General features: G+C 44.3%; 1 protein-coding gene across 3 annotated transcripts in view; it reads left to right on the forward strand.

Annotated features, from left to right (window-relative positions):
* Positions 1–15,610, forward strand: part of chd6 (chromodomain helicase DNA binding protein 6) — a 200,385-nt gene that overhangs the window by 62,273 nt on the left and 122,502 nt on the right. For 2 of the 3 annotated variants that reach the window (XM_078418567.1, XM_078418569.1), the window contains exon 1: positions 8,838–8,954. The exons of the other annotated variant lie outside the window; for it this stretch is intronic. In XM_078418567.1, coding sequence (XP_078274693.1) covers positions 8,892–8,954 — 63 coding nt within the window. In that variant the 5' untranslated portion in view covers positions 8,838–8,891. Of the gene's footprint in view, positions 1–8,837; positions 8,955–15,610 lie in introns of those variants that run through there. 3 annotated transcript variants of the gene reach the window in all.

A 15,610-nucleotide genomic window follows, 5' to 3' on the forward strand; every position in this document is an offset into this window, starting at 1 on the left:
CATTCACATGTCTGTGTTCATTGTCTAACTGGTTAGCACGCAACAAAGGCTTTTCACTGTACCTGTGACAATACACGTGACAATAAACTAAACTGAACTGTAACTGTGCTCATCACAAATTTCACGAATAAGTGAGTTTGGTATCTCGACTGCGCATGCCCATGTCATGGGTCATTCAGGATAAACATTCTCACCGGCTGAGCTGCTGCGTGTATCCAAACCTGTGTTTCATCTGTAGTTTCCAGTTTTGCTTCTTCGAGGTAAGAAAATACTGCTTTCAAAACTATTAACTAGGTGTATTTATGGTTCATTTGTACAAAACTTCGATGATTTTGTTGGTTTTATTGCTTTATGCTTTGGTGAGTGAGCGAGATCGTGACGATGAATAACAAACAATTTTTATTGTTTTTGTTTTGGAGGAGGGGGAGAATGAAATGTATGATTTCTATAACTATCAATAGACTTCTGAATGAGTTCTGTATGTACATGTGTAAGTAAAGGTGTGTAGTACAAAACTTAGTCACGAGTCCCCTGACTAATCATGTCTCTTCTGATTCCCATAACATTGGATAATTTAAATCAGTATTTGACATTCTAATTTTATGTTATGATCTTGTAATTGTATAAATTAGTTCAATATACTTGCACCATTCTCTTTTGCATTGTAACTTGTATGTAATGGACATGCTTACAGGACCCTATTTGAATTAACATATGATTGACTTTGTTATTTATTTTGTTTTACATGTTACTGGGTAAAGCCATGCGCACTTGTGCAATGTTGGGCTGTGGGAGTAGCACGTATCACCTGAATAAGTGGATGCAGAATGTGTGTGACAGCCACAACTGTACATTTGCAAAGGGAAACTGTTTCTGCCCACCTCCCTTCAAACTAGGAAAAAAACTGCAGATGCTGATTTAAATCGAAGATAGACACAAAATGCTGGAGTAACTCAGTGGGTCAGGCAGCATTTATAATGATATATTTTTAAAATTTGTCATATGTAGATTGGCACAGGGTCAACGGTACAATGAAATGTATTTGACAAGACAACGGGTCACCTCAGCAGTAATATTCCAAGGATAAATAAGATTAAAAAATGACATTAGTAAGGTAAAAAGACAATATTAAAAATAGTTAAAAAGACAATATTAAAAAATAATCAACATATATGATTTGAAATGTGTTTATGAGTTCAGAAGCCTGATGGCCTGATGGTAGAAACTGTTCTTAAGTCTGGTGGTACGCGCAGCCATACTCCGGTATCGTCTGCCTGACGGTAACAAGGAGAACAGCCTGCGTGCTGGGTGGCTGTGGTCCTTGATGATGCTGCGTGCCTTCCGCAGGCACCGCCGGTAGAAAATGTCCTGAATGGCTGGGACAGTTGCCAGTGATGTGCTGTGCCGTCTTCACCACTCTCTATAGTGATTTGTGGCTGTGGGCAGAACAGTTCCCGTACCAGACTGTAATGCAGCAGGCTCTCGAAGGTGCATCTGTAGATGTTTGTGAGGATGCTGGCGTTCATGCCAAACTTCCTCAGCCTTCTCAGGAAAAAGAGCTGCTGGTGGGCCTTCTTTGTTATTGTGTCCGTTGTGCAGTGTCCAGGAAAGGTCCTCAGTGATGTGCACACCAAGGAACTTAAAGCTGCTGATCCTTTCAACCTCAGCATCACCGATTTCGGGAGAGGAATGGGTGACGTTTCAGGTCAAGACCCTTTAGAAGTCTGAAGAATAAGCGAGGTCGATATCTCGCTTCTTCAGACTTCTGAAGAAGGGTCTCGACCCGAAACACCACCCATTCCTTCTCTCCCGAGATGCTGCCTGCCCCGCTGAGTTACTCCAGCATTTTGTATCTATCTTCAATTTAAATCAGCATCTGCAGTTTTTTTCCTAGAGTTTGAAGTGAGGTGAGCAGAAACAGTTTCCCGTTGCAAATGTACAATTGTGGCTGTCACACACATTCTGCATCCACTTATTCAGGTGATACGTGCTACTCCCACAGCCCAACATTGCACAAGTGCGCATGGCTTTACCCAGTAACATGTAAACAAAATAAATAACAAAGTCAATCATATGTTAATTCAAATAGGGTCCTGTAAGCATGTCCATTACATACAAGTTACAATGCAAAAGAGAATGGTGCAAGTATATTGAACTAATTTATACAATCACAAGATCATAACATAAAATTAGAATGTCAAATACTGATTAAAATTATCCAGTGTTATGGGAATCAGAAGAGACATGATTGGTCAGGAGACTCGTGATAAAGTTTTGTACTACACAACTTTATTTACACATGTACATACAGAACTCATTCAGAAGTCTATTGATAGTTATAGAAATCATACATTTTATTTCATTCTCCCCCTCTCCAAAACAAAAACAATAAAAATTGCTTGTTATTCATCGTCACGATCTCGCTCACTCTCCAAAGCATAAAACAATAAAACCAACAAAATCATCGTAGTTTTGTACAAATGAACCATAAATACACCTAGTTAATAGTTTTGAAAGCAGTATTTTCTTACCTCGAAGAAAGAAGCAAAACTGGAAACTACAGATGAAACACAGGTCTGGATACACGCAGCAGTTCAGTCGGTGAGAATGTTTATCCTGAATGGCCCATGACCTGGGCATGCGCAGTCGAGATACCAAACTCACTTACAGAGGACCTGCTCTCCTGTACTGCTCTCATTACTCATGACCGATGTCCTAATTTACAGCTTATCACAGGGCAACTCCAGCCTCACCCTTTAGAGATATTCCTTTTGCTTTATCCAACCATTCCCCAACCTCCCTATAACTTATTTTCATTTCATCCTTTTCTAATGAAGGATCTTAAGATACTGCCTGAACTGCTAATTATAGTTCCCAATGCAGTGATGCAGTAAATGCAGTAAATAACCAGATATTTTGCTTAGGTAGCTTACAACCCAGCGGCATGAATATTGCTTTCTCTGACGTCAATTAATCCTTGCTTTCTTCTCTCTCTGTCTCTCCCCTAGTTTCACTGTCCTCCTGATTAATTTTACTGTTTGTAATTTTACTCGTTGTCACCTTTCCCTCAGCCAACAATAAACCATTCTATATGTCCTTGATCATTGTTTGCTTTATCTGTCGTTTTCACGCCTTGGATAGCAGTAAAAGGATGTCCAAGCCAGCATGGATTTCTGAAAGGGAAATCATGCTTGACTAATCTTCTGGAATTTTTTGAGGACGTGACAAGTAAAATGGATGAAGGGGAGCCAATGGATGTAGTGTATCTAGACTTCCAGAAAGCCTTTGATAAGGTCCCACAGGGGAGATTGGTCACTAAAATTAGAGCACATGGTATTGGGGGTAGGGTGTTGACATGGATAGAAAATTGGTTGGTAGACAGGAAGCAAAGAGTGGGAGTAAATGGGTCCTTTTCAGAATGGCAGGCAGTGGCGAGTGGAGTGCCGCAACGCTCGGTGTTGGGGCCGCAACTGTTTACCATATATATTCATGATTTGGAAGAGGGAATTAGAAGCAACACTAGCAAGTTTGCGGATGACACAAAGCTGGGTGGCAGTGTGAACTGTAAAGAGGATGTTAGGAGGTTGCAGGGTGAACTGGACAGGTTGAGTGAGTGGGCAAATGCGTGGCAGATGCAGTATAATATAGATAAATGTGAGGTTATCCACTTTGGCGGCAAAAACAAGGAGGCAGATTATTATCTCAATGGTGTTAGGTTAGGTAAGGGGGAGATGCAGCGAGACCTGGGTGTCCTTGTACACCAGTCACTGAAAGTTGGCGTGCAGGTACAGCAGGCAGTGAAGAAAGCTAATGGAATGTTGGCCTTCATAACAAGAGGATTTCAGTATAGGAGTAAAGAGGTTCTTCTGCAGTTGTATAGTTGTAAGACCAGAGTATTGTGTACAGTTTTGGTCTCCTAATTTGAGGAAGGACATCCTTGTAATTGAGACAGTGCAGCGTAGGTTCACGAGATTGATCCCTAGGATGGCGGGACTGTCATATGAGGAAAGATTGAAAAGACTAGGCTTGTATTCACTGGAGTTTAGAAGGATGAGAGGGAATCTTATAGAAACATATAAATTTATAAAAGGACTGGACAAGCTAGATGCAAGAAAAATGTTCCCAATGTTGGGCGAGTCCAGAACCAGGGACATTCTTAGAATAAAGGGGAGGCCATTTAAAACTGAGATGAGGAATAACGTTTTCACTCAGAGAGTTGTGAATTTGTGGAATTCTGCCACAGAAGGCAGTGGAAGCCAAATCTCTGGATGGTTTTAAGAGAGAGTTAGATAGAGCTCTAGGGTTTAGTGGAACCATGGGATATAGGGAGAAGGTATGCATGGGTTATTGATTGGGGACAATCAGCCATGATCACAATGAATGGCCGAATGGCCTCCTTCTGCCCCTATTTTCTATGTTTCTTACATTTTCTGTGCCTTTCCTTATCTCCAGTTTCCCTCTCCCCTGACTCAGTCTGAAATGTCACCCATTCCTTCCCTCCAGACTGGCTACCTCTCCTGCAGAGTTGCTCCAGCATTTTTTGTCTATCTCTAATTAACCAAATAAACTATCCTTAGTGATATTGTTGTGGGATAAATATTGACCCAGCACACTGACAATGAAATCTTTTGCATCCACCTAACTGGGAGACAGGACCTTGGTTTACTGTCTCATCTGAAATGGAGCACCTCTGACTGCAGCCTTGTCTCAGTTCTGCCCACAAAGTTGAATCAGGAGATAAAATTGGCGTGTCAAAAATGTGATGCTACTGTGGTTATGGGAGATTTCAACATGCAGGTAGACTGGGAAAATCAGGTTGGAAATGGACCCCAGGAAAGAGAGTTTGTAGAGTGCCTTCGAGATGGATTCTTAGAACAGCTTGTACTGGAGCCTACCAGGGAGAAGGCAATTCTGGATTTAGTGTTGTGTAATGATCCTGATCTGATAAGGGGACTAGAGGTAAAAGAGCCATTAGGAGGCAGTGATCACAACATGATAAGTTTTACTCTGCAAATGGAAAGGCAGAAGGGAAAATCGGAAGTGTCGGTATTACAGTATAGCAAAGGGGATTACAGAGGCATGAGGCGGGAGCTGGCCAAAATTGATTGGAAGGAGGCCCTAGCAGGGAAGACGGTAGAACAGCAATGGCAGGTATTCCTGGGAATAATGCAGAGGTTGCAGGATCAATTTATTCCAAAGAGGTGGAAAGACTCTAAGGGGAGTAAGAGACACCTGTGGCTGACGAGGGAAGTCAGGGACAGCATAAAAATTAAGGAGAGGAAGTATAACATAGCAAAGAAGAGTGGGAAGACAGAGGATTGGGACTCTTTTAAAGAGCAACAAAAGTTAACTAAAAAGGCAATACGGGGAGAAAAGATGAGGTACGAGGGTAAACTAGCCAATAATATAAAGGAGGATAGCAAAAGTTTTTTTAGGTACGTGAAGAGGAAAAAAATAGTCAAGGCAAATGTGGGTCCCTTGAAGACAGAAGCAGGGGAATTTATTATGGGGAACAAAGAAATGGCAGACGAGTTAAACCGTTACTTTGGATCTGTCTTCACTGAGGAAGATACACACAATCTCCCAAATGTTCTAGGGGCCGGAGAACCTAGGGTGATGGAGGAACTGAAGGAAATCCACATTAGGCAGGAAATGGTTTTGGGTAGACTGATGGGACTGAAGGCTGATAAATCCCCAGGGCCTGATGGTCTGCATCCCAGAGTACTTAAGGAGGTGGCTCTAGAAATAGTGGAAGCATTGGAGATCATTTTTCAATGTTCTATAGATTCAGGATCAGTTCCTGTGGATTGGAGGATAGCAAATGTTATCCCACTTTTTAAGAAAGGAGGGAGAGAGAAAACGGGTAATTATAGACCAGTTAGTCTGACATCAGTGGTGGGGAAGATGCTGGAGTCAATTATAAAAGACGAAATTGCTGAGCATTTGGATAGCAGTAACGGGATCATTCCGAGTCAGCATGGATTTACGAAGGGGAAATCATGCTTGACAAATCTACTGGAATTTTTTGAGGATGTAACTAGGAAAATTGACAAGGGAGAGTCAGTGGATGTGGTGTACCTCGACTTTCAGAAAGCCTTCGACAAGGTCCCACATAGGAGATTAGTGGGCAAAATTAGGGCACATGGTATTGGGGGTAGGGTACTGACATGGATAGAAAATTGGTTGACAGACAGAAAGCAAAGAGTGGGGATAAATGGGTCCCTTTCGGAATGGCAGGCAGTGACCAGTGGGGTACCGCAAGGTTCGGTGCTGGGACCCCAGCTATTTACGATATACATTAATGACTTAGACGAAGGGATTAAAAGTACCATTAGCAAATTTGCAGATGATACTAAGTTGGGGGGTAGTGTGAATTGTGAGGAAGATGCAATAAGGCTGCAGGGTGACTTGGACAGGTTGTGTGAGTGGGCGGATACATGGCAGATGCAGTTTAATGTAGATAAGTGTGAGGTTATTCACTTTGGAAGTAAGAATAGAAAGGCAGATTATTATCTGAATGGTGTCAAGTTAGGAGGAGGGGGAGTTCAACGAGATCTGGGTGTCCTAGTGCATCAGTCAATGAAAGGAAGCATGCAGGTTCAGCAGGCAGTGAAGAAAGCCAATGGAATGTTGGCCTTCGTAACAAGAGGGGTTGAGTATAGGAGCAAAGAGGTCCTTCTACAGTTGTACCGGGCCCTGGTGAGACCGCACCTGGAGTACTGTGTGCAGTTTTGGTCTCCAAATTTGAGGAAGGATGTTCTTGCTATGGAGGGCGTGCAGCGTAGGTTCACTAGGTTAATTCCCGGAATGGCGGGACTGTCGTATGTTGAAAGGCTGGAGCGATTGGGCTTGTATACACTGGAATTTAGAAGGATGAGGGGGGATCTTATTGAAACATATAAGATAATTAGGGGATTGGACACATTAGAGGCAGATAACATGTTCCCAATGTTGGGGGAGTCCAGAACAAGGGGCCACAGTTTGAGAATAAGGGGTAGGCCATTTAGAACGGAGATGAGGAAGAACTTTTTCAGTCAGAGAGTGGTGAAGGTGTGGAATTCTCTGCCTCAGAGGGCAGTGGAGGCCAGTTCGTTGGATGCTTTCAAGAGAGAGCTGGATAGAGCTCTTAAGGATAGCGGAGTGAGGGGGTATGGGGAGAAGGCAGGAACGGGGTACTGATTGAGAGTGATCAGCCATGATCGCATTGAATGGCGGTGCTGGCTCGAAGGGCTGAATGGCCTACTCCTGCACCTATTGTCTATTGTCTATTGTCTATTGAAACCAACATCACCCACTTTACTGTTGTCATAGGTAACGAAGATAGTTATCAAAAATTACAGCAGGTTCGAGATCAGTTAGGCAAATGATCTGTGAAATGGTTAATGGAGTTTAATGTAGATAAGTGTAAGATGTTGCATTTTTGGGGGTCAAACCAAATCAGAACCTTCACAGTGAATTGCAGGGCTATGGGGAGTAGAGCAGAGGGATCTACGATTGCAGATACTTAGTTCCCTGAAAGTGGGGTTGCAGGTAGATGGGGTGATCAAGAAGGCTGTCAGCACGCTGGCCTTCATCAGTCAGAGTATTGAGTATAGAAGTTGAGTTGTTGTGTTACAGTTGTACAAGTCATTGGCATGGCCACATCTGGAGTATTGTGTTCAGTTTTGGTCATACTGCTATCGGAAAAATGTTAAACTGGAAAAAGTGCAGAGAATATTTACAAGGATGTTACCAGGACTTGGGGGCCTGAGCTAAAGGGAGAGGACTTTATTCCTTGAAGGATGAATGGTCATCTTATCGAGGTATATGAGGCCATGAGGGGAATAGGTAGGCACAGAATCATTTACTCAGATTAGGTGGAATCAAGAACCAGAGAACATAAGTTTAAAGTGAGAGGGGAAAGAATCCATAAGAACCTGAGGGGCAACTGTTTCACACAGAGGGTGGTAGGTAAATGGAATGAAGTGCCAGAGGGAGATGTTGAAGCAGGTACTATAACAACAGTGAAAAGCCATTTGGACGGGTACATAGAGGGATATGGACCAAACATGGGCAGGTGGGACTAGTGCAGATGGAGCATCTTGCATGTGCACGTTGGGCTGAATGGCCTGCTGCATGCTGCATGACTGTGTGACGAAGTGACAGGGTGGAACCCAGTGTTTGGAGTGTGACTGAAGCCCACACCCTGAATTGACTGGATCTTACTGAGTGAGTGCTTCTGTCAGTCACCTCAGCTTACAGTGTATCCACATTTTCTGTAACTTTGTGAATTGCCTCCTCCACCCCTCCCCCAAATCGTGTTGATATTCATTTCTGTTTCAATGATTTAGGGATTTATTTGTGATGTAGCTTCTTGTTTTTCTGGTGGGAATTTGAATATGTGCAAGCAAATATCTGATGCTAGCTTTGTGCACCCTCCCCCGCACACTCTAACGGTGGTGTTCCAGCTGCCCTGCAATTCATTCTCGCAGTCTCGACCCAGGATGAACTCGTTCCGATGAGGGCTCTATTTAAGCAAAATATTTCATTTGTAACAAGAATACTCTTGAGTCCGTAGTCTGTCTTTGGAGAGAAGGTGCTGAAAGATGTGTTTTTTGAGGGAGATGGGTGGGCAGATTGAAGCCTGTTTATGTTGAGCGGGAAGATATTGATTTTAAGTGCTGGGTCCTGCATTGATTCTTGTCCCCTACTGTGCATGCAACGTAATGCTGCAGTATATCAGGAGGAGGGGAAGAAAAGCAATTTGTGCAGTGATGTAGAGAGAGAGAGAGAGAGAGAGAGAGAGAGAGAGAGAGTGTGAGTGAGCGAAAGCATCAAGTGTTGACTGTGATGCAGACGTCTGGCTTTTCCCTGCTGAACTGGAGACAGAGTCTGACTAAGGATGGTTGGAAATGGCCTGCTTTTTAATGGGGGTCGACACTGCTCTAGCTTACCCCAGTGAGGTTAGATATCAGGTGAGCATTCCAGTTTGAATTGCAGCGGTAACCAATGTGTTCTTTTGTGTGTGCGCAAACAGGAGAGTGTTTGTGTGTGTATGTGTGCAAGAGAGAGAGAGAGAGAGGGAGAGAGAGAGAGCGAGAGAGAGACAGGGAGCGAAGCAAAGCTTAGCAGCCTCATTCGGAGCGTGAGGCCCTCTGGGCCTTCTAAACAAAAACAAGTGCAGGGCTCTTTGCGTGATCTCCTCTCCAGAGCCTCGTTCAACCGATTGCCTGAAAGATTCCTTTCTAAATAAGGCAACACAGGGCTGTTCTTTCAAAAGTTGGAATGATTTTCTGGGTTTTTGCCGGGTGTGGAGACACGAGTGATCCATTTCAGGATTTCCTGATTTTATTTATAAGACACTTGTCCAGCTTCTGCCTGTGCTGTTGATTTAATCTGTGCTTGAAATGATGTGTATATATAATCTGGGTCAACACTGCTCTGGATATGCTGCTCAGATGTGCTTTGTGTTCGTATCTTTTTTTAACGTAGGCCTTGAACCTACAGCTAAAGATTATTTACCCTAACCTCTTTGATTTAGTGTCTTGTATTGCTGCAAATATAACAATAAATATGCATTTGCAAAATATTACATTACTAGAGGTGGTCCAAAATATATGCTTAAGGGACTATTCAGTTTAGTTTATTGTCACGTGTACCGAGGTACAGTGAAAAGCTTTTGTTGTCCAGAATGGAGATATTTTTCAAGTTTGCTTTATACTATGTTACTACATTTAAATTACCAGGCAGTACATTTGGAATGGAGAATGGAAGGATGAGCTATATTGCAGGATAGTGAGGAATACAAAATGAAGAATGTGTAGGAAGGAACTGCAGATGCTGGTTTAAACTGAAGATAGACGCAAAAAGCTGGAGTAACTCGGCGGGTCAGGCAGCATCTCTGGAGAGAAGGAATAGGTGATGTTTCCGGTCGAGATCCTTCTTCAGACTGAGAGTCAGGGGAAAGGGAAACAAGAAATTTTGATATAGAGAGATATAGAGAGATATAGAACAAATGAATGAAAGATATGCAAGAAAGTAACCATGATAAAAGAAACAGGCCATTGTTAGCTGTGGGCTAGGTGAAAACAAGTTACAGACAATGAAACTCACCAGGACGACAGTGAAACTGGTACAACGACTAGGGTGGGGGAGGGACGGAGAGAGAGGGGATGCAAGAGTTACCTGAAGTTCGAGAAATCAATATTCATACTGCTTGGTTGTACCAAGCAAAATATGAGATGCTGTTCCTCCAATTTGCGTTTGGCCTCACTCTGACAATGGAGGAGGCCCAGGACACAAAGGGGAGGGAAGTGAAAGTGTTTGGCAATTGGGAGATCAGGTTGGCCCAGGCTGAGCGAAGGTGTTCAGCGAAATAATTGCCCAGTCTATGTTTGGTCTCGTAAGATGTAAAAGAGTCCACACCTGGTACAACGGATACAGTAGATAAGGTTAAAGGAGGTGCAAGTGAACCTCTGCCTAACCTGAACGGACTGTCGGGGTCTCTGGACAGAGTTGAGGGAGGAAGAAGACAGATTAAAATTGTATAGCAAAAAAGAAAGTGCTGGAGAAACTCAATGTGTCAGGCAGCATCTGTGGAGGAAAATGGACGTACGACATTTTGGGGAAGGTCTCTTCTTCAGACTGATGGAGTAGAGGAGAAAACTGGAAAAGATAGGTGGGGCTGGTGCAAAGTCTGGCAGATGCTAAGTGGATAGAGGTGAGGGAGGGGTGATGGGGCAGATGGGTGGAGTAAGTGACATAAGCCAGAGGTTAAAAGGTGAAAGGGTGTCAGCCCATGAAAGAAAAGGAGTGAAATGTAAAGCCGGTGGAAGGGAGAGGGGTTGAGAGAAAAATATGGCAGACGAGCATATGGAAGAGGGGAAAGGAACAGGGTGGGGGAAATGTGTGTGCACCAGGTGGGGAGGGGAAAAAGAGGGGTGGCAGGACACTATTACCAGAAATTGGAAAATTCAATGAATGCACCCTGTTGGGTTGTTAGCTACACATGTGAAATAGGAGCTCCTGTTCCCCCAGTTTGTGAATGGCTGCACACTTGTAATGGCTATTCAAGTTCCAGCTTGTAACTTGCCCAGGACGGAAAGGTCGGTATGGGGAATTAAAATGGTCAGCAACCAGGTGCTCCAGCACGTTTTGGCCGACTGAGCAGGTGTTTGGTGAAATAGTTGCCTGGTCGAAGTTTGATCTTGCCACATTGGAGCATCACATGAGGCAGATGCTGCCGCCTCTACCTTTTACCAATGATGCCGCCAGGCATTTGCAAACCTTCAGGGTGGAGGTCTGAAACTGGAGAGTTTTTTGTAGTTTTTCTTTTCAATATATTGTAGAATTTGTGTAATTTGTTGTATAATTTATGTTTCCTTGTGCTGTGTCTATGTGCCTGTAATGCTGCTGCAAGCAAGATTTTCATTGTCGTTGTATCCCACTGTACCGTGAAGATGGCAATAAACTTCACTTGGCTTGATTTGGAGTCCAGGAGAAACTTCTTTTCCTCGAGAATGATGAAAGTGTGCAACTATTTGCGATGAGAAATTTAGGGAGCATGAGTGCATTTGGGGAACGTCATAAGACCAAAAAGATGTGATGTGCTGGAAGGGGGTGAGTGGATGAACATGTGGACTGCAAACTCCAGCTTGGATTAGTTTAGAGTTTAGAGATACAGCGCGGAAACATGCCCTTTCAGCCCACCGGGTCCGTGCTGACCAGTAATCCCTGCACATTAACACTATCCTATACCTACAATTTTTACATTTACCAAGCCAATTAACCCAACAGACCTGTACGTCTTTGGAGTGTGGGAGGAAACCGAAGATCTCGGGGAAAGCCCACGCAGGTCACTGGGAGAATGTACAAACTCCGTACAGTCTGAAGAAGGGTCTCGACCTGAAACATCACTCATTCCTTCTCTTCCCGAGATACTGCCTGTCCCGCTGAGTTACTCCAGCAATTTGTGTGCATCCGTAGTGAGGATCGATCCCGGGTGTCTAGGTGTCTCCAGATGTCTCTCTTTCACCTGGTGGTAGTGAAGCATCATCCATTAGATCCATCCATCCATTAGATGAATGATATATCTAAATGATTGTGTTGGTTGTAACTCTGGTTACTTTAGACTTTAGAACAGGACTTCCGGCCCATTGAGGTTGTAGCTCACATGTAACTCAGTCTGAAGAAGGGTCTCGACCCGAAACGTCACCCATTCCTTCTCTTCTGTAAAGGTCGGGAAGTTGGAGAGAGGACGACCATTGGCTGAAAGTAAGTACCTGTTAATAGTGGTAGAAACGGCAGTTTAAAAAGAGCGCCAATAGGGCACTGTTAATCAGTCTGTAAAGGTCGGGAAGTTGGAGAGAGGACGACCATTGGCTGAAAGTAAGTACCTGTTAATAGTGGTAGAAACGGCAGTTTAAAAAGAGCGCCAATAGGGCACTGTTAATCAGTCTGTAAAGGTCAGGAAGTTGGAGAGAGGACGACCATTGGCTGTAAGTGAGTGGGAATTACAGTGTAATAAGTCAGTCAGAAGAGAATACGTGGATTGGTTGATCATTTAAGTGAGAAGTCTGGTAAATTGGACAATCAGGCAATTTAATTGGTGATATAAGCAAGACTTGCAAAAGGGTGCAGCCTTGTCCGGGTGCAGCCCAGTGAGGAAGTGCGAGTCTTTGGCGAGGAGGCTTTGGCGAGGAGGCTGAGGTAAGGAGGTTACAATTGTTTTAAGCCAGACACAAGGTAATGGCGGAAAAGTTGGTGCAGTGTGTTTCCTGCAGGATGTGGGAAGACAGGGACGTCGCTGGAGCTTCTGGGAACTACACCTGCAAGAACTGTGTCCAGGTGCAGCTCCTGAAGGGACGTGTGGTGGAGTTGGAGAGGCAGTTGGATAACCTCAGAGCCATCCGGGAATGCGAGAGTTTCCTCGACAGGACCTATTGTGAGGCTGTCACGCCAAGGGTCCAGGTCGAGCGAAGGTGGGAGACTGTTTCAGGTGGGAGTGGACGAGGACTACAGGAGACCCCAGTGGCTGTGCCTATTGCAAATAGGTATACCCTCTTGGGAACTGTCGGGGCAAAAGACGTTTCCAGTCCGAGTGGCGGACCTGTTGGCAAGGATACTCGACAGGGGAGACCGAAGTCAGGAAGAGCCGTAGTGGTCGGTGACTCCATCGTCCGAGGGACGGACAGAAGATTCTGTGGCAGCAGGAGGGACTTGAGGATGGTCTGTTGCCTCCCTGGTGCCAGGGTTCAACACATCACGGACCGGCTTCAGAAAATCCTAGTGAGGGAAGGCGATCAACCTGAAGTCGTTGTGCATGTGGGCACGAATGACGTCGGGCGGAAGAGGAAGGAGGTGCTACAGCGGGAGTTTAGAGAGTTGGGAAAAACACTGAGAAGTAGGACGTCGAAGGTGGTTATCTCTGGACTGCTACCGGTACCTCGTGCTGGTGAGGCCAGGAACAGAGAGATAGAGGGTATGAATTTATGGCTGAGGGGCTGGTGCAGAGAGCAGGGATTTAGATTTCTGGACCACTGGGATCTCTTCTGGGCTAGGGGTGACTTGTACAAAAGGGACGGGTTACATCTTAACAGCAGGGGGACAAACATTCTGGCAGGTAGGTTTGCTAGTGTGACACCTGTGGCTTTAAACTAAGTAGTGGGGGGGAGGGGTTAACAAATTGTGAATATGAAGATGAGGTAAAAAAAAAAAGGGAATACAGGAGATATTGCAAAAGACTCTCGGAAGAATGGGAACAGAAGTTCTAGAGGGGAAAAGAAATTAAGGGCAGGGCCAATTGTGACCGATGTGAGAGGGGAGGTAAATACAGAAGTTAGTGTTGTACTTAAATGCGCGTAGTATAAAAAATAAAGTGGATGAGCTTGAGGCTCAGTTAGTCATGGGCAAGTATGATGTTGTAGGGATCACTGAGACATGGCTACAAGAGGACCAGGGCTGGGAACTGAATATTCAGGGGTACACAACGTATAGAAAAGACTGACAGGTGGGCAGAGGGGGTGGGGTTGCTCTGATGGTAAGGAATGATATTCATTCCCTTGCAAGGGGTGACATAGAATCAGGAGATGTTGAATCAGTATGGATAGAAATGAGAAATTGTAAGGGTAAAAAGACCCTAATGGGAGTTATCTATAGGCCCCCAAACAGTAGCCTCGACATAGGGTGCAAGTTGAATCAGGAGATAAAATTGGCGTGTCAAAAATGTAATGCTACGGTGGTTATGGGAGATTTCAACATGCAGGTAGACTGGGAAAATCAGGTTGGAAATGGACCCCAGGAAAGAGAGTTTGTAGAGTGCCTTCGAGATGGATTCTTAGAACAGCTTGTACTGGAGCCTACCAGGGAGAAGGCAATTCTGGATTTAGTGTTGTGTAATGATCCTGATCTGATAAGGGGACTAGAGGTAAAAGAGCCATTAGGAGGCAGTGATCACAACATGATAAGTTTTACTCTGCAAATGGAAAGGCAGAAGGGAAAATCGGAAGTGTCAGTATTACAGTATAGCAAAGGGGATTACAGAGGCATGAGGCAGGAGCTGGCCAAAATTGACTGTAAGGAGGCCCTAGCAGGGAAGACGGTAGAACAGCAATGGCAGGTATTCCTGGGAATAATGCAGAAGTTGCAGGATCAATTGATCCCAAAGAGGAGGAAAGATTCCAAGGGGAGTAAGAGGCACCCGTGGCTGACAAGCGAAGTCAAGGACAGCATAAAAATAAAAGAGCAGAAGTACAACAAAGCAAAGAAGAGTGGGAAGCCAGAGGATTGGGACTCTTTTAAAGAGCAACAAAAGTTAACTAAAAAGGCAATACGGGGAGAAAAGATGAGGTACGAGGGTAAACTAGCCAATAATATAAAGGAGGATAGCAAAAGTTTTTTTAGGTACGTGAAGAGGAAAAAATTAGTCAAGGCAAATGTGGGTCCCTTGAAGACAGAAGCAGGGGAATTTATTATGGGGAACAAAGAAATGGCAGACGAATTAAACCGTTACTTTGGATCTGTCTTCACTGAGGAAGATACACACAATCTCCCAAATGTTCTAGGGGCCGGAGAACCTAGCGTGATGGAGGAACTGAAGGAAATCCACATTAGGCAGGAAATGGTTTTGGGTAGACTGATGGGACTGAAGGCTGATAAATCCCCAGGGCCTGATGGTCTGCATCCCAGGGTACTTAAGGAGGTGGCTCTAGAAATAGTGGAAGCATTGGAAATCATTTTTCAATGTTCTATAGATTCAGGATCAGTTCCTGTGGATTGGAGGATAGCAAATGTTATCCCACTTTTTAAGAAAGGAGGGAGAGAGAAAACGGGTAATTATAGACCAGTTAGTCTGACATCAGTGGTGGGGAAGATGCTGGAGTCAATTATAAAAGATGAAATTGCTGAGCATTTGGATAGCAGTAACAGGATCATTCCGAGTCAGCATGGATTTACGATGGGGAAATCATGCTTGACAAATCTACTGGAATTTTTTGAGGATGTAACTAGGAAAATTGACAGGGGAGAGTCAGTGGATGTGGTGTACCTCGACTTTCAGAAAGCCTTCGACAAGGTCCCACATAGGAGATTAGTGGGCAAAATTAGGGCACATGGTATTGGCGGTAGGGTACTG

Source organism: Rhinoraja longicauda, chromosome 22, assembly GCF_053455715.1.
Source record: "Rhinoraja longicauda isolate Sanriku21f chromosome 22, sRhiLon1.1, whole genome shotgun sequence".
Lineage (NCBI taxonomy): Eukaryota > Metazoa > Chordata > Chondrichthyes > Rajiformes > Arhynchobatidae > Rhinoraja > Rhinoraja longicauda.